The sequence below is a fragment of the Ailuropoda melanoleuca genome, chromosome 8 (genome assembly GCF_002007445.2).
Source record: "Ailuropoda melanoleuca isolate Jingjing chromosome 8, ASM200744v2, whole genome shotgun sequence".
Lineage (NCBI taxonomy): Eukaryota > Metazoa > Chordata > Mammalia > Carnivora > Ursidae > Ailuropoda > Ailuropoda melanoleuca.
Genome location: NC_048225.1, coordinates 73265701 through 73284578, shown reverse-complemented (window position 1 = coordinate 73284578; position 18878 = coordinate 73265701). Strand labels below are relative to the sequence as shown.

The 18878-nt window shown below is 48.2% G+C and overlaps 1 protein-coding gene across 1 annotated transcript in view; it reads left to right on the top strand.

Moving 5' to 3' along the window:
• Positions 1-1781: 1781 nt before the first annotated feature.
• The window catches only part of DPT (dermatopontin), a 28664-nt gene continuing 11567 nt past the window's right edge, over positions 1782-18878 (top strand). Inside the window, exons 1-2 of the mRNA XM_034666694.1 lie at positions 1782-2134; positions 12451-12576. Coding sequence (XP_034522585.1) covers positions 1830-2134; positions 12451-12576 — 431 coding nt within the window. The 5' untranslated portion in view covers positions 1782-1829. The remainder of the gene's footprint in view (positions 2135-12450; positions 12577-18878) is intronic.

Here is an 18878-nt window from a genome sequence, read left to right as displayed (position 1 = left end):
TAATTGGTCTACAGCCACAATATAAAGAAACTTCTTTAAGAACAACCTTGATGAAAAATGAGACATACTATGCACTTAGGAGACACCCAAAGGGCTCAAAAGGTCTAAATAGCTACATCACCAAAGAAGACATATGGTGGCTGATAAACACATGAAAAAGTGTTCAAAATCATTAGTCATTAGAGAGATGCAAATCAAAACCTCCCTGAAATGTCACTAGAAACCTACTACCCTATTGAAATGGTTAAAGAAAGAAAAGGCAATTTTCTGGTAGGGATGTGCAATGGCTCAGCCACTTTAGAAATCAGGTGGTTTCTTATAAATTTAAATATATATGTACCTTACAGTCCAGCAATCCCACTCCTAGGTATTGTCCTACAGGAAATAAAAATTTGTTCACACGGAAAAAAGCCCGTACATGGATGTTTATAGCAGCTTCTCTTCACAATTACCAAAAACTGGGGGGGAAAAAAAAACCACACGTCTTTCAGCTGGTAAATTTCTAATCAGCCTGTACTACAGCCATACCACGAACGCCACTCAATGTGGACTAATCTTGAAAGCATTATTGTAAGGGAAAGGAGTCAGACGCAAAAGACTACCTACGTACGACTGCATTTACTTGACATTCTGGAAATAGCAAAACTATAGAGATCGGGGATTGCCAGGAACAGGGTGTTGGGGAAGACTTGACAACCAGGGATTATAAATGGGATTTGGGGGGACAGGTGTTGATGGACCTGTTCTATGTGTCAGTTATGGTCCTGGTTAAATGACTCTATGCTAAATATTTTAAAAGATGAATTTTAGGGGTACCTGGGTGGCTCAGTCAGTTAAGCATCCACCTTTGGCTCAGGTCATGATCCCAGAGTCCTGGGTTCGAGCCCCGCATTGGGCTCTCTGCTTAGCAGGGAGCCTGCTTTTCCCTCTCCCTCTGCCTGTTGCTCCCCTTGCTGTGCTCTCTCTCTCCCTCTCTCTCTCTGTCAAACAATAAATAAAATCTTTAGGAAAAAAAAAGATGAATTTTATTATCTGTACATTATACTTCAATACAAAGAAAACCCCAACATAGAAGGAAAAAATACTGCAGGATGAATTCAGATTTTTCAGATGAAACTCATTACACACTTAGAGCAGAGCACAGCTTGTAGATAGAGCTGGGTCCAATTTCAGCAGCTCAGAAGGATGCTTGAGTGCAGAGATAGTGCCTAACTTCTCTTCCCATGGGCCCACAGCACTTCCATGTGTGACTTAATAATCCACAGAGCCGCCTTGCAAACGGGCACACCATACGTACACTCAGGGTCAAAAGACATTGGGCTGAGAACTTAAAAGAAACCAGGCATCTAGCGCTGCAAAATCCTAATGACCCTGTCCCTTCATCCATTACTTTGGTGTTTTGGAATCACTGTGGGTATCTGTGGGGTCCTGGAAGGCGAGTTTGGAGAACAAATGCAGAGGCTTGCTGGGGGAGGGGAGCAGAGGGAGGGAAGGTCCTGAGAGAGGAGGGGCGGACAGAGGTTCTCTCAGGTGAAGGCTTTTAAGGGGTGTGAAGCTGTTTGCTCTTATAATCTATCCGCACAGTTGTTCTTTCTCCAGGGAGTTTCTTTCATTTGTCTGTTCCTTACGTTTTCCTAGAATTCCACCTTAAAACAAGCTGGATGGACTTATGGCCAGGATCTCCATGCCGAGAAGTTTTGCTTCAACGATGACACACTGCCGTTGGAGCCTGCTTACCGACATCTGGAAGCCACATGTCAGCGGCAGCTGTATAAAACGGTCCGCCCAGCAGACCTCGGGTGACAGTGTTTGCCAGAAGCCCGGGCAGCATGGACCTCACTCTGCTCTGGGTGCTGCTGCCACTGGTCACTGTGGCCTGGGGCCAGTACGAAGACTACGGGTACCCGTACCAGCAGTACCACGACTACAGCGATGACGGGTGGGTGAACCTGAACCGGCAGGGCTTTAGCTACCAGTGTCCCCACGGGCAGGTGGTGGTGGCCGTGAGAAGCATATTCAACAAGAAAGAAGGCTCGGACAGACAGTGGAACTATGCCTGCATGCCGACGCCGCAGAACCTCGGGGAGCCCACGGAGTGCTGGTGGGAGGAGATCAACAGAGCTGGAATGGAGTGGTAAGGGCAGCCTGCGCTCTCGGGCAGGGGCATGGCCGTGGCAGCACATCCCTCCCCTGCCTCCGGGGGCTGCTTGACCCCAGCCTCTAGAGACAGGGCAAGGAACTCATTCTCTGGGGTGCAGGGCTGCTACCCAGCAGCCTACATGACAGGACAGAACCCCAGGATGGGGCGTGCCCACGGCAGATGGGCTCCTCTGTGCTTCTGTTCCTTCCAGAAGCAGCCCTCCTCTCAATTTGGTCCATGGACTACCAGGGGTCTACAAAATGTTTATTAGCCTGTAAAAAGATAAGTTTTTAAGACACTTTATAGCAATGTAATATTGTTGTGATGTCCAAATGGCATTTTTGTCTTGTAGTCATTTATTTTTACTGTTTTGCAAAGGTATTGGCCCACAATTGTTTGGGGGCGATGAGTGACTGGACCCTCACTGTGGACAGTTTGAGAAATGCGGATTTAAATCAAGTGAACGGGGGAGAGGGGACAAAGAAATTTCGGCGAAGAGAAGGGAAATGAACTACCTCTCTGCTGCCCTGTAAAATGTGCTCTCTCTGGGTTATAAGAATCGAGGTCCTTCTCTCTGTCTGAATTTAAAGTGGGTTTCACTGCCAGAAAATAGTTTACTGAAGACTTTTAGGGAGAAGTGCTGTTCTCCTGACGGGGCTCTGCCAGTCAATGGCATGGAAATGGTCCAAGCCAGTGCCCTTCTGTGGGGTGTGACATCCCAGCCCCAGAACTTTGGTCAGCAGCCCATCCCAGTACTACTGCCGGGGAGGCTGGCTATTCATGCAGCCTGGATGGGGGGGCAGGACCCCTGGGGGTCTGGGGAGGCTCTGGGGGAGGCAGGTCCAGGGAGGAGGAAGCTCAGCTGACAGACTGCTGCTGGGTTTTCTGTAGAGCAGGACTCTGAGGGTTCCAGCAGCACGTGGCGGAGAGCGGGTTGGGGGTGGTCAAACTCTGGGGGACCACGCATTCTGCAGACAGCACCATGATGAGACTGTAGAGGGAAAGACACTGATGCATGTGTGGAGGAGCCAAGAGAGGGGACTTCTGAGTAGTCAAAACAGCCGTTTATCAGGGCTTACCCTGAGCTAGACCATGATGATGCTTTATATGGATTATCTCACTCATGCTCAAAATAAATCTGTAAGTCATGTTATGGGTAGACAAACTGTGGCCTAGAGCCCCAAGTGTTTCCTCAGACTGAAAGTGGTAAAGCCAGGATTTGGATCTAGTGAGTCCTAACTCCAAAGTGTATGTGCGTGGCCACAGTGACCAGCACTTGAGCTCCCGCTGCCCCCGCCTGATGTGGGCTGCCTGTCAGTCCAGCCAGGGCCAGGACTGGACTCAGGGAAGTGCTTCATCCTGGAAGGACAGGAGCTGGGAGGTCACAGTGGCAGCCCAGCCCTGGAGGACTGGGGCTAGCTTGGTTACCGTGACTGAGGAGGGGCTCAGCCAGCCTGTGGAAGGGATAGGGAGTGGGTCAAACAAGCAGCTGCGGGGGGTTGGGGGCCTTACTGGGCCTTCCTTGTCCACCCCACTGCCTCTGGTGAGCAGATTTAATTATCCAAAACTCCTTCTGATACGTGGCCAACTCAGAGTCCAGCCTTGCCTCAAAAGAGTCCCACAGCCAGGCCCATTGCCTGGCATGGGACACAGGACCACCTAGTCCTCCCATCTAGGGGGCCATTATACGGGTAGGGCCCCTTTCTAATGCCCCTTTTTAGAGTCATATAGAAAAACAGCACTCGGAGATGATTTCTTAACCCCAAAGGAAGAGCCCTGGGCTCTGAGTCAGAAGGCCTGGATTCGGATCCAGGTTCTAAAGACCACATGACCTTGCCCCAGGGGTTCAACTCTCTAGGCTCTCACCTCATCTGGAAAATGAGTGGTCACACTACACGATCTCAGAAGAATCCACAACTCCGATACCCCATGCTCCGTTTGGCCCTGAAAATGCACTTGGGTTTTTCTTACATTCTGTTGATCCTTGTGTCCATCCCTGCCAGGGAGAGAAGGCAAATGATGTTTAGTTTTAAACTTGCCAACTTGCATCTGGTTTGTCCTTAACTGCCAGACTGTTTGAAGAAAAGCAAAAGAGGAAGGGAGTGGACATAACATGATTTTGTTTGGCCAATGGGAGCCCAGTGAGATGCTGACAGGCAAGATCACTCTCCCACCTCTTCCTCCACATTTTCGGCTATGCTGACTCAAACGATTTTCCTTCTCCCTTCCGACCCCTCTGTTGCCTCCTACTCTGCTAATCACAGAGTGAAAAACGCACAAACATGAAAAACTGCTCCTTTACGGTAAAACTCAACTGCCCCAGGTCTGATACCAATTACCCCAGAAGCATTTTTTTAGATGATTATTGCTTTGGGTTTAGATTTCAGTCTCAGTGAAAAATCTGGAAGGAAAGAGTTTGCTCAGAGGCTGAGGGGCAGTTACACCTCCCATGGGCTGCAAGCTTGTAATCTGCTCTGGGGGAAGAGCTGCCGATGGTTTCGTGATTTTGGCTGCCTCGTATAACTGAATCAGCTTGCAGGTTTATTTTAAGAGAGAGGAGGAGTCTCAAACACAGATCTGACAATACATGGGACCTACTAAAGGCATTTGCTAATTGGAGCACAGATTTAAAAGGTGCTCCATAGGGCACCTGGGTGGCTCATTGGTCAAACACCCGACTCCTGGCTTCAGCTCAGGTCATGATCTCGCGGTGCAGGGATCGAGCCCCGCATCGGGCTCTGAGCTCAGCGCGGAGTCTGCTTCAGATTCTCTCCCTCTCCCCGACTCTCACTCTCAAATAAATAAATAAAATCATTAAAAATAAATAAATAAAATAAAAGGTGCTCTAAGCATGGTTGAGTGTCTCGTAACACTGCTGTTCACTGTAGTTTGTAGAAAACCACCAGATTCTGGGACGTGCATGCTGGCTTCCCTACCGATGGCCACCAGGAGGCTTTCCCCAAGTCCCAAGCGTGGCGCTTTGCCATTTCAGGGCATGCCTCGGTTGTTCTCAGGGAATCTTCTCTAACGTGACGTGGCACGGACGATAGGACATGTGGGTCCCGTGTGGAGCAAAATGAAGCTGGAATTTTCTAGCGAGGCAGAGCTGCCATGTGGTAGAAGGAGCTCCGGTCTTAGAATCAGTAAATCTTGATTCACAGCTCTTGTTTCTATCATCTCTCCACCCTGTGGGTTTAATTCCTCATTCTCGAAGAAAGGAAGGTGTGGCACTGTGTGCGTGCAGGAGAAATGTAAGAGGGACTCTAAGTCTCATTGTAAACAAATGCTTGGCACATCGCAGGTGGTCAATAAAGGTTTAGTGAATCTACAATTCGATGGGCCTGGTTTTGGACAAGCCAGATTTACATGGGGCCTGAATTCAAAGGAACAGCTTTCTGTTTATTGGCACCTGCTTTCCTCCCAACCCCCGGGGGGGAGGGGGCGGGGGAACCTGGGCTTCGAAGGATCTCGGCAAGGTGTTTATAAATGGCAGCTTCTATCAGAGCTGACAATTTAAATGTATGAATTCACCAAAGACAAGCGATGTGACGGAGAAGAGGAGAAAGGAAAACTGTCCCACAGAGCTGTGTTAGCCTCAAGGTCAATCTGAAGCTAGGAATAGAGGGCGGGAACTCGGTTTTCCATAACCCGACTCTACTGGAGACCAGGGCTCTTTGTCGTACAGAGTAGTCCTCCCTGATTCATGGTTCTGAGCACTCAGGACACACAGCGCCCACCTCCTCGGAGAGTCTTTCTCAGACCACCTTGTCTAAACCCACGCTTCCCGCCCTCCACTCCTCAATCTGTTTTATGTTTGTTGTGGTGCACCTGTCATTAGCTGAGTTGTATTTGTATAGTGTTTGTCTCCTTCAAAACAAGCTTCACAAATGTAGGGACTTTCTCTTATTTGACGCTGCATAGAATATTCCCCGGGGCCTAGAATAATGCCAGTGCATAGTAGGACCACTAAATATGTATGCAAGACTAAATCAGACTAGTGAGTGCTTTGGACAGTTCAAATCCCAGCCAGCGTCCCCACCACACTCAACAAAGAAGCCTGCAGATTTTCCCGCGAGGGAAACCACTTTGTTCATCGTTTTGGTTCTCAGTGTCCCATTACGTATAACAGAGAGCCCAGCTTCATCGTTCACGTCTCATTTTGGCCAGTTGCATTTGCTGCCCTGCAGGATGGTCATCTGAGACTTCCTGAAGTTCTCTAAAACACGCACAGAGGGTGTTGGACACGCTTACCTCAGGATGATTTCTTCATTAGATTCCCATCCTACTATCCCCCAAAACTTACTGTCTCAGTAAGCTTTCAAAAATGCAATAGTGAGTTCTTTATCTCAAAAGTCACACGGGCCAAATGCCGCATGGTATCCTGGTTTTGGATCTTGGGATCAAAAAAAGGGCATTCGAGGGAAAACATAAAGTCCAAATGAAGTCTGGAGTTTAGGGTTGTACCAGTGGTAATTCCTTCGTGGTGATCAAGGAACCGGAGTTCCGAAAGATAAGGTCAGGGGAACACCTCTTCAGTAAATCTAAAATTACTTCAAACGGAAAAGGTATAAAAACTAAGGAGGCAGGCTAGTAGAGTACATGCTGATGGTTTAAAAGGCAAAGAGCGACAGAATCAAAGAAGCTTGGTGCCAGGAGGGGCCTGGAGAATAATCCAGAGCAACGTCCTTGCATCGTAGATGAGGAATGAAGGAAAGAGTATCAGCAATTGAAAAACCCATGACATAGGTGCTTTCCATGCAGGTGCTATAACCCTTGGCCTAATTGACGTGGTGCTTGGTAGCTTATTAACATTCCCTATTTCTCTGTCCCTTTGCTCATTCATTCACTACCAAATGCTTATTATCACAAATTTTGCCAGACTCCAGGAACATGAAGATATGACACCACGGTCTACACCCTTCAGTTACTCGTAGTCTAATCTTATTTGAGCTTCGTGCTGATATTGGAAGGCGGACCCACTATTTCCCTGTTGTGCAGGTGAGGGACTGTAGCTCAGAGCGTTGGGAGACTTGCCCGCTGGGAGCTGGTGAGCAGCAGAGGGCGGGGCCCAAGCGAGGCATTCTGATGCCCAGCGCTGCTGGCTGACGGGAAATGTTCTTGGATAAAGCTGTTGTGAGTGCTGGGCTAAAGAAGATATCACATCCACGTAAGAGTGACTTCTGAGGGCAAGAAGGCGAGTGTGGGAGAAGGGTTATGGCAGCTCCAGGATTCTCGCCAACTCCCCATCAAGATCACTCTTCTAAGTACTAGAAATCAGTTGTCTGGGGAACTGGAGTTTTGCAAAAATGCCTCTTGGCTGTGCTGACAAGGATGGCAAAGGTTCATTAATCCCGGCAGGGGATTTGCTTTGGGGGGGTTACCTGCCAGACGTAGTCTTCCTAATAAATAAGAGATTTCCACAAAGTTAGGATATCTTCCTGTATGTGTGCGTGTGTGTGTGTGTGTGTCTGTGTGTGTGTGTGTGAGTTGTTCAAGTCATTTTGAAGTAATGGGAAGATAATTTTTGGAGTCAAACAGGACAATTCTCAAAATGCCACCCCACGACAGCTAATGCAAGTTATGTCAACTTTCCAAGCCCCAGTTTCTACCTCAACCAAGAGAGAAGTGTTGTGAGAAGTAAATGAGATAATATATAGGCATTACTGGCTGTGAGTCCTTGAGAGAATCACATAATGTCTCTAAACCCAAGTTTCCTTACGTATCACACGCTGGTGGCAGATGGAACTGGTTATGCAAGCCCGTTTCATGAGATTGCTTTGATGACCGAAATAATGAACACAGGTTACGATGCTGAGCACAACTCCTGGCTTGGCACTCGGTGACTCCCTGACAAAGGTTGCTTATTTTCACTCTTATGACTACGCTGTAGAAACTGAAACTCAAAAGAGATACATATCACACAGTCCACTTTAAAGCTGGCCCTGAAATATGAATGGCTACATCACAAAGGCCCCTGATGTGTGCCATCTTGTTTGGGGAACATGTAATTCATTTACGATCTATAAGGATTTAAGCGTACATTATGAGTGTCTTGGATATTGGTCATGTTTTCAGATAGACATTGAGGCAGTGTTCGATCTCTGGGCACAAATACTGTGATAATTGATGTTCGTGGGCTCCTATGGCTGAGACTGAGATTCCCGCACGCCCTGGATTTGCTCTTAGGCCATAACTGATCTAAGGACATTATTACATCACACAAGATAAACTGGATCTTCTCAGACACCTTTGGGATGGTGTCTACTGCTTATATTTTTCCAAAACAGGGCAGGAGTTTGTGTTTTGGGGAGAATTTGTTTTTCTCCCTCTGTCCTGCAGTGTTTTTTTGTATTTTTTTAATCCAGAGAAGCTATCCAGCAGGCCATTTGAGCATCACCATCTGGAAGCCTGGTAGACATGAAACCAGACATAGAGAAGACAGGAGAGCTCTCACTCCGATGTGGGCAGGTGGAGAACAGACTGCGTACAGAGCAGCACTATTCAGACAGATTGTTCGTGTCCCCACCTGTGTGGCAGAAGGCCCAGTGCTCAGCAGTGCAGTGCTTACTTCCAGAAACTCTGCACTATCGCACCTTGCCCCCAAACTGGGTTTGTCTCTGCCTCTTGCCACTTCCCTGTCCCAATGTCGCCACCCAGTCTCTTGCTTCTCTTCTCTGGCTATAGTGCCCATCTACTTCTTCTCTCCAATATCTGTATTGCCATAGCGTGTGCTAACTGGGTACAGCGCTCTGGAAAGGATTACAGACCAAGTACAGTACCAGGCAGAAAGTAGGTTCTGATGCGTATTTGTTGGAAGATTTAATGAACATTCTAAAACCCTGTGGATTATGTTATAAATGCCTTAGAGCAACTCGAAGGATTATTCTGGGGGAAAGAGAATTGACAGGAATCAAAGCTTTATTCTAAAATAATGAATCTCTCTTGGTGGAACTTAAGCCCTCATCAAGCTGGATTGGGGGAAAATTTGGGGGGAGTAAAGAAGGCTGTGTCACATGGTCTCCACCAATGCAGAGAGCTCTTATTCCATCTCTGCTATGTGGTTGGAGACTGGCTAACAGGCCTGGAGCACATTGCATGTCTGTGGAACTGGGAGGAAAGAGACCAGCACAACCAGCCCACCCATTAGATGTGACTATGAAAGCTTGACCAAGATGGCGCCACTTTACCCTGTTCTACGCCAGACCCATTGCCATTAAGACTCTGGACTTTTTTATAAGTTTGGACCAAAACCAGCAGAGACTGGAAGGAGGGACTAAAACTTCACAGAAGAGGTCACCAACAAGACCAGACATGTGCACACTTTCCAGTGCCAGCCTCCATCACTTGGCCTGACCAACCGTCCTGGACCCAAAGAAGACTACAGGAGACAAGGAGAAAGCCCGGCCAGAGGGTGGACCAGAAGCAGAGGACAATCTTGGAGCAACTTTTTGTGGTCCCTGATAGCTCATGTATGGAGCTTCGGCCTCAGAAAAATCCATTTGGATCCTGTTCTTCCAGTTCCACCTTGGCCCGGAATGACTTAGATGAGGCTCCACACAGTGTGGTAAGGACAGGATGGGGACAGAACTGGGGTCTGCTGCTTCCTCAACAGCAACTCTTCCCCTGCACCCTGTCGCTTCTTTGTTTTACTGCCACAGACACAGGAGAAGGTTTTCTGTCTTTGCTTTCCGGGGGACAGCCCCAAGATAAGTCCCTTTTAAAAGGCCACCCTCTCAGAGAAGGTCCCTGAATATTGTCAGGGGAGGGATAACTAACTGCCTTGTGATTTGCCTTCTAGAACTTTTCTTCTGTCAGGTGGAGCAGGGCCAACAATGATCCAGTCTGTGAAACAAAATTGAGCCTTCAGCCTTCAAAAGGGATGATGAGAAAGAAAGTCTGCCTTCTGAAACAGGGAGCAGACAGCCTCTGAAGCAGGACACCCGAGGACTCAGACTCCGTGGGGACGTTCTCAGGGAGTCCATGCCCACAGCTGCGCTGGGGTCCCATCACAATTCACCCCGAACGAAGCCTGCAGTCTCGGGTCCATACTCTTCCGCAGGCCCTTTTGGGAGCATCGAGCAGGTGCTGAGAAGTGGAACAGAGCCTTCAGGGCATCTTTTCATCACCAGCCACTTTTAAAAAATTGAGTTGGAGTCCCTTCAGCGATGCCAGCCCTCTCCTGTTCCCCCACGCCCCTCGTGTTCACAACTGCCCTCACCCTTCTTCTCTCCTGCCTGCTCCCATGTTTGTGATCCTGCAGCTTGCGGCCAAATGTCTAAGTGAGTCTTGTCAAATAAAGCGCTTTTACAGAAAGGTGATCAAAAGGGACAGGAACGGAAGGGAGGAAGGACCAAAGCTCTGCTCATTTTGTGCCCTCGGCCTGAGCAGGCTTTGTCCCTGAGGGAGAAGGTGGATGTGGGGAGATGATCACTCACTCCGGATCCTGGAAACTTCTAGCGGGACTGTCAGGGCCCTTTCTGGATCTGAGTGATGGGCTCTTCAATGTCAACTCTGCCTCTGGTGATGGAAGACGCCTGACCAGTCATCTGTTCGTTCGTTCTTCTGTTAAACATCTGCTAGGCCCATCGTGTCGGGCGCCATAGGGAATTCAAACTGAAGTTTGACTTATCTTTTCCCTTAAGCTCTTTACCATCCGCTCAAGTATCTATCCTACAAAGTGGGTATGTGTATGTGTTTGTGCAACTAAGACAGCCAATGTCCATGACCTTGTTTCAGGGGAACAGCAGCTCGGGGAATACAATGGAGTCTACCCCCTTTCCTCTGACTGGAGACTGGGGAGCCAAGGTAGCTTTGGCCAAGTACGCTCCCAGTTGGGGGGTGGACAAGATGAAAGTATGATGACAATAATAAATAATTTATTAAGCACCAGAATATATATGCATTGTCTTATGTGGTCTTCGCAGTAACTTAAATAAGTACGTGCTATTATTATGCCCATTTTACAAATGAGAAAACTGAGGCCAATAGAGAGTATGAAGCCTGCCCAAGGCGTCACAGCCAGGAGTAACTGGAACACCAGTCCAGCAGCATAGCCCATGCTCTTAGCCATTCTGCTCTACTGATTCCCACGTGAGTGTGAAAATGTACCCCAACAAAAATCCAATTCTGGACAGAGTCATTTCATTGTGTTGGCCGCATGCACTACAAACTCCAATGGGATGGCCGTGGGACAGAAGCTAGGAGAGAGCTCTGCTTGGTTTTCTGACTTTCACCATACATTCTCAGGCCCTGGGCCTGTAGTGTCCGGATAATCTTCACAGGGCCGCGTTATCTGGGGTGGTGTGTGAGGGAGTGACGCGCACACTTCCCATACAGGGTCGTGGGGCCAGCTGCCTGGCTGACAGCCAGCAGGAAATTCATGGAACTTGGATTGCCTTCCGAGCGGGTACCCCATGCAACAGGTCAGCTTATCTTGCTACACTTATTTTCACTTAAGGGAACTTACCATCCTGGGAACACTGTCCCCTGTGTGATCCGAGCGCACAGGACAAACCCCAACAATGGAACAACAGCCACAGGGAAACCGCAGCCTGGCTCGGTTTTGAAAGGGCCTTTTTAGAGGAAGCTAGAATTGTAGTGATGGTAAGAAGGAAGACCGCAGAAGCTTCGTTGACAACTTCCAGTGCTTTCTCTCGAAAAGCTCTCACTCACGCTGCTAGAATTAGGATATCATAGACTATCATGGATATCCACTGTCCTAGATCTGAGCCCTCCATTCCAATAACATTCCCGAATGTGCCAGGTGTTTTCCAAAGTGGCCCTGCTCCTGATGCGCTGTAAGCAGTGGTAGAACGAAGAAGGCTAGCGCGTCAAGGACATGGGTCTCAATGCACATTTGCCTCTATCTCCATCCACTCACACTTTCTTCTAACTATAAATTCATAGAAGTTTATCAGGAGCAGTGCTCCCCAATTTCTTTCAGCTGAAATATTCTGAATCATTTGAATTTTAAAGGTGAGCATGTGTTATTTCTACAAATACAGCAAAGTCTTTATTATTTGGATTAAAATGGAATAAATAGGGGCACGTGCACGGCCCAGTCGGTTAAGCTTCGGACTCTTGATTTTGGCTCAGGGTCCTGAGATTGAGCCTCGCGTTGGGCTGTGCACTGGGCATGGAGATTCTCTCTGTCCCTCTCCTTCTGTCCCTCCCCTCCTTTCCTAAAATAAAAGGCATACGTTGTCAGGAATCTAGGTCAAGAAAAGCATGGCCTGGCTCAGGAGCCACGGGAGCTGGGGTCTTGGGGGTCCTTGTCGTGAGCTCACTCAGAGTTGCTCTCTTCTCTTCAGGTACCAGACGTGCTCCAACAACGGGCTGGTGGCAGGGTTCCAGAGCCGTTACTTCGAGTCCGTGCTGGATCGGGAATGGCAGTTCTATTGCTGTCGCTACAGCAAGAGATGTCCATATTCCTGCTGGTGAGCCTGGCAGCCAAACGCAAGGCCTCAAGATGCCTGGGGCTGGAGGGGAGCTTGGGGGACACTCTGGCCTCTGTTTCTGACCTCAGATAAGCCTGGGCTGTCACCAACAAAGCTTGGAATGCAGCGGGCAGCAGATAGGAGATGAATGTATAAAATCAATGAAAAGGCTCGAATGATATTCACGCTGGGAGGGACCTCAAGGCACATCAACCCAGGACCTCTACACCCCTCTTTTGGCAGGAAAGAAACAAGCAGGCCATAGAACAAGGAAGTCACTTGTCCAAAGTTAGACAGCTCTTTCATGGGAGTGCCCCCCCCAGCTGAGATGTACTGACTCTTGTTGCAGTGCTCTTTCCCTCTACCACGATAACTTCTCATCACATCCAAAGCTGCTGGACCTGTTCGGGAACCTATATTTTTCTAGTCAGAGGTTACAGTAGCAAACATAGTATATCATTATAGACCAAAGGAAGAGGCTAGTGTTTTCTAGATCAACTTGTAATTCCAATTTGTATAATTTTGCTCCTTTCCTGCTCCCTGGGCTGATGCCAAATACGCCCTGACCTAGCTTTCAAATTGACTGGGAGAATGTGTATATATTTATTTACTTGGAGAACTTCCAATGGGTGTTGACAACACCACTTGTCCCAAATCCTTCAGTCGAAAACCAAGCCAGGCATTTCTGCCTTGGACAAAGAGATCCAAAAGTGTCAACGTTTAAAGTTTGGCTCACTCAAGGGATTTATCTCTCTGCAGTGTGGCGCTGGAAAGGACAGCCTTGTGGGTTATGCTTTCTTCTGCCACCAGACAGCATTACTCGACTGACGCCCAGGCAGGGCACGTGGCTGTCGGCGTGGGCAACTCTGAAAGCTAACAGTTTTTCTGTTTAAAGTAATGATAAATAGTAAATGCAGATCTCAAAGCCAGTCGATAACAGTAGCTGTAGGACAGAGCAGGGGTTTGCTCTAGCTCTCCAAAGCTCCCGCTATAAACCAGTTCTTACTCCACCACGGCAGGTGAGCAGTCATGTTTGGGGTGTTAAGATCGAGCTGTGACAGATCCCAGAGAAAAGACCTAAAGCCTGCACCTGCTGGGGTGGCCTGGAAGAAACACTGAAAGGACAAGAAACTTGAGTTCCTGTCTCTGTATTGACCCCTTCCCTCTTCTCCCTCCCTCTCGTCCTCTCCCTCCCTTCCTGCTCTTCCACGGTAACTGCTGTCTCTAGAATGTCACCTTCCTTCTCTTTGGGCCTCAAGTCCATTACTTAAAATGATGGCCACCTCTGTTGGGTCTCTGATATTTTTGAGAATCTGATGAAAGCTATAGATCGTGTCTTCGGGAAAAAGAAAATGCACTTCGCCATATTTAGACAAAAATTTACACAGAATTTCCAGGAGCCCTCAAACTCCCCGAAGGCCACCAAAAGATCTTTGAGGTTGTTTTGAGCCCTAAAAATTCCTTGACGCCAAAGGTGCTTTTGCAAGAGGCAAGCCAGATGCCCAGAACTGATTTCAAAGACAGGGTGAAGGTCCTGAAAATGACTGGGCCCCACCGAGCGGGGAGAGAAGGTAGGAGCCTGCCCGCTGTGTCTTGAGAAGCACGACTTTCCCCAATGTTCCTGTCCCCAGCCTGCTAACAGAAAGCATGGGGAGATCTGCCTCCCTTGTTGAGAGGCATTAAAAGTCAGTTAAAATGTAAATAAATTATCGGAAAGAGTAAGCAACAAACTAATAGTTAATCCATTACCACATTAGCAAGACTTCCCCTTAGGCTCCAAAGGAATCCATCAGGGCCATGGGAGACTGGGTGGTCTAGAGGAATGAGCTCAGGAGAGAAGGGTTATGGAGAAGTCAGCCCTGAGCTGGTGCGGTGGGGGAGGATGGACGGCCCAAGGGCAGTGGGAGGACCAGGTGTGGGGGGCCCTTCTGCCCTCACTGATGCCTCTTACAGCTCTTAGTGCTGGCACTGTCTAGACTGGGAGCATCTGGAGCATACAGGGAACTCATTGATCTTGTATCCCCAGTGCCAAGTGCAATGCTTGGACCGTAGTGTCCGCTTGGTAATTATTGAATGAATGTTTGAACAAGGGATTCTGAAGGGCATGCAGAATAAGGTGAAGAGGCCCAGAAAACATAATTTACTCACTTACTCTAAAAAAATTTTTTAAATCTGTTTTTAAATCCCACTCTCCCGTCCTTGCCTTAGAATATAAGCTCTGTACAAGCAAAGATCTTTATATTGATATATTCCAAGCCCTTACCTAGTGCCAAGCACTTATTAGGCACTCAATAATGTTTGTGGAATGAATGAATAACTTTGGCCTACTTCCTACTTCTGTGAGGATAAAATGAGGTAATATACGTCTGTACTGGCACTGGCTATGATCACACTGAGCTGACCTGTCCTCTTCCACCTTCCCGGCTGCAGTGTAGACCCGGCCTCCTCACTAACTGACAGGTCTTTCAAAGGCTGACTCTACCCAAGGTCATCACAGTCAGGGGTGGGATCGTCCTGCAAGAAGAGAACCAGGGACTGGAGCTGGTTGTGCCGAGAAACAAGAGATGGTCCACGCGGACCGTCTACTGGGGGGCGGTGACTGACTCGTTTCTCCCCAGGCAGAGGAGGAGGGAGTGGGGTAGCTGTGCATCCCATCACTGGAGGACCAACTTCTCTGCCAAGACAGGGGGGAGAGTCCGCCCCCCTAGTGGTCACACTGTCACCGGCTGGCCACCTGGCTTCTGGCCAAACAGAGCAATAACAGGGCGTGGACGGAGAGCCCAAGGCTTTTGGCGACAAGGCAGGCAAGAAACAGTCTCACTCGTTTTAGAAAAATTGTCTAACAGCAGAAGTGGCAGTGAATGGAGGTAAGGCTGGGAGAAAGGGGAGCTATCTAATCTTGCCAGAGTCCCCATCTCTGTGGGATCTATGATGTGCATCCCTATCCTGACCATTGTTGCTTGAAGTTCACCCTGTTTCTTTGAACACTGACACCCAAAAGACATCCAGGTCTTTATGCCTCAAAATTCCACTCATTTTCTAATGATGCTTCAGACTTCCATTCGTCATTTGGGGGCTGGTTCCAGGTTCCTCTGGCTCCCCACAAGTACTGGATGTCCTTCCTCTCACGTACTTTAGAAATGACTTCTCAGGTTCTCTTTGATGCAGCCCACCAATTGTTAGATGCTAAGAATTTAATGAATGTGGAAAGATGTACATAGGAACAAAGTCCTGAGGTTAAAGATGAGCCACTTTTCCTCAGTTACCCGAGACATTCAGGGACCCATGGCCAAACTTGGTCTGCAGTGGCCTGCCCCCTCCCTCCCCCCACTCCACCACCCAGACATGTCACTGATGGTCAGCAGAACCCAAGGGGGGAGAAGAGGAGAGAATTACTCAGAAAGACACAGCTAGTCAACTTGGAAGCAAGTCCCCCTGAGGAAGCTTTGCTTAGCTGCATCTATTTCTGGCTACACGGTGTCAGAGCTGAAAGCCACTGCGGTTGGCCAAGGAAATGGTACTTTTTCAAAGGGAAACTTGGAGAAGCAGCAGAATGAGATTGCAGTATGCCCCATGGTATGCAGTGCATGACTCACTAGCCCACTGGGGTGTCTAGACATTGCAGCGGCATCTTTAAATTGCCTGAGTCATGACGTTGTAATATATGTCTTTCTAAACTCCATGAAGCCTCCAGGGCAAAAACTAAGTCTTATTTCTTCAGCATCTCAGCATATTGCCTGGCACAAAATAGACCCTTAATAAATCTCTTGAATGAATGTTGCAGGCCCGTAGGAACAGTAACAGTGGTGAAACCTGACATTGATAGGATGATGTTATACAGCTGAAAAGGATTCTTTCATAAGCATTATTTTATTTGATCCTTCTAACAGCCCGTCAGAGTGAGAAGTGTTTTCCCACACCTTCCCACAGTGAAAACTGCTGATAACGTTCCTATTTGAAGCCTTTCCTCACATCACTGAAACTGGCTTGAATTACCTCCCCGGGAACTGGACGCATGTGGGTGGGGACATTTTTCTCTCCCACTTTGAAAGCCATTCTGCGCACAAAGCCTGACCGTGTTTTGAACTAGCTAATAAGCAGCTATCATCTTTGTGTTTGCAAACATTTAAGGATTCAGAAAGAGCACCACTCTTGCAGGAAAAGACAACAAATCGTGCAACCAACTCCCCAATGAGTACGAGACTTATTTGTTTGGTGGCCACCAAGGTGCTGCCCTCGTTTCCGACTGAGAAGTTTCTCATTGGATATTATAGCCTTGCTGAACTCCGGCAAGAGAGTGAATTTCTGATAGATTCAGACATGCTGTCACTAAACAGTCCCCACGGGGTTGGATACATATGTAAAATTTACACGTATTTATTTATATATGAGAACTTAAATTCTTTAGTCCAGTCATCTGCAAACCACAAACACATGTCACTGAAGAAGCCACAACCCTTCAGAGCCTGTTTGTAATAACTCGCCAGTCTCCAAGCAGCTGTATCCGCTGCCTGCCACGCACCAGACTGCCCCCCATCAGCCTGCGAGGCGTGGCCAGGCGCAGGCTCTGGGTCCTGGGAACCGAGGGTTTTGAATTGAGCATCGACTTCCTTTTCCATGGTTCTTCTCCAGACCTGTGGCCTTTCATTAGATTCATTACATATTATGCTTTGATGGGAAAAAATGTTATTTCTCAGAATCAACATAAATGACACGTCAATTTCCTCCAGCCTTGAGATCCTATGACTCTTGCCTGTCACTTTGTCCCCTGCCTTTCTCCCCTCTCTCCCTGAAGCTCAAGTCCTACACAAGAGAATATTTTTCTTAATTCCTAGGTAGCCCTAAAGTCAGTTAACTAGAACATTCTTCTCTTCTTTCCACCCCAAAGCCTCAATCAAAGCTTATCTTTAACCCCTCATCTCATGGTTCAGATGTTAATACAAGATGGGTGGTGTTTGCACGACCAGTCCCCCATGATATCATGGCAGGGACAAGAATGACGTCATAGGCACCTCCACTGTGGTCACTCTCACCTCCCGCCCCTGGTCAGGTGCCGCTCAGCGCTGTGCCCAGAGGCTGGTAAGAAGGGCAGCTTCCATCCTGGTACCTCTGAGCAAGTTGGAAGCTGTTATTACAGAGATGAAGAGAGCCACACTCCGTTTAGCGAGTCTACTTGCCTTTCCTGGAGTCTAGAGACAGCCACTCATTTCTCCATTTATTCATTTATTCAATCAGCCAGTCAATGTGAATGTATGTAAAATAAGTACAATTTATAGACTTTGATTCCATCCATTCCCTGTAATGATGATGATGATACCTGTATCGACCAGGCGCCTAGCATGTGTGTTAGCTCATTTACTTCTCACACACAGCAAATATGACACTTGGACCCAGCTGAGGGAAGTGAGGCGCAGAAGTTGTGACCCATCCAAAGTTCCAAACTCTGCTCAAACAGATCTATCTGCCTCCCAGCCGCATGCCTTCTGCACAGTGCTGAGCTCTCTCAGTCCAGAGGGGAAAGGAAGACGCACACGGGGGAAGTGTCAGGTGACAGCACAGGAGGCATCTGGGAGAAAACAAGGAAGAAAGGGGTAATTTTAGCTGGAGCGGAGATGTTGGAGGTGGAGCTGTCCCCAACAGGGTTTAGGACCAAGGTGACCATGATGCGACGTGGCTGATGAAAGCCGGTAGGAATGGAAACAAACGTGCTTGCGTACCAGCCCTGGGCGTGGCCAGTGAGCTAGAAACTCGGTTCCAAGAGAGCAATTTGGAAAATATTTAGAGGTTTTCTTCCTTCTAATTTCAGTCAGAGATAGCTCTGGAACTGTTTCCCTGTAGGGTGACACATATTTGAACCATTTGAAATATCAGTCTCCCAAATGCTGCAAGAAGACAGACATGAACATCCAAGGTTCTTTCTCATCCCCCCCGGAGTCTAGGGTCTCTCCACAGAGGAGATACTTCGGTGGCTGCAGAGACCGGTCCTTCAGCCCCACGGGGTCAGCTCCCCAGCTCTCTGGGAGGGGAATCTGGGTGGTTGCTCCTTTGCAGGGGCTTTCCTTCATGCATAACTGCCTTTGGGTCTTATTTTTCTCATCTTTGCAAAAATAATTCAAACAGGTTCTGACGCAGCTCCTATCGGGGATGCCAGGCCATTAGCAAATTAGCTGACCTGATATGCTCACTCCTGCTAGCTGCCCTGGAAAAGCAGTATGCAAGAGGATTCATCATGAACAGATTCTGTTTTTTTTTTTTTTTAAGATTTTATTTACTGGGGCGCCTGGGTGGCACAGCGGTTAAGC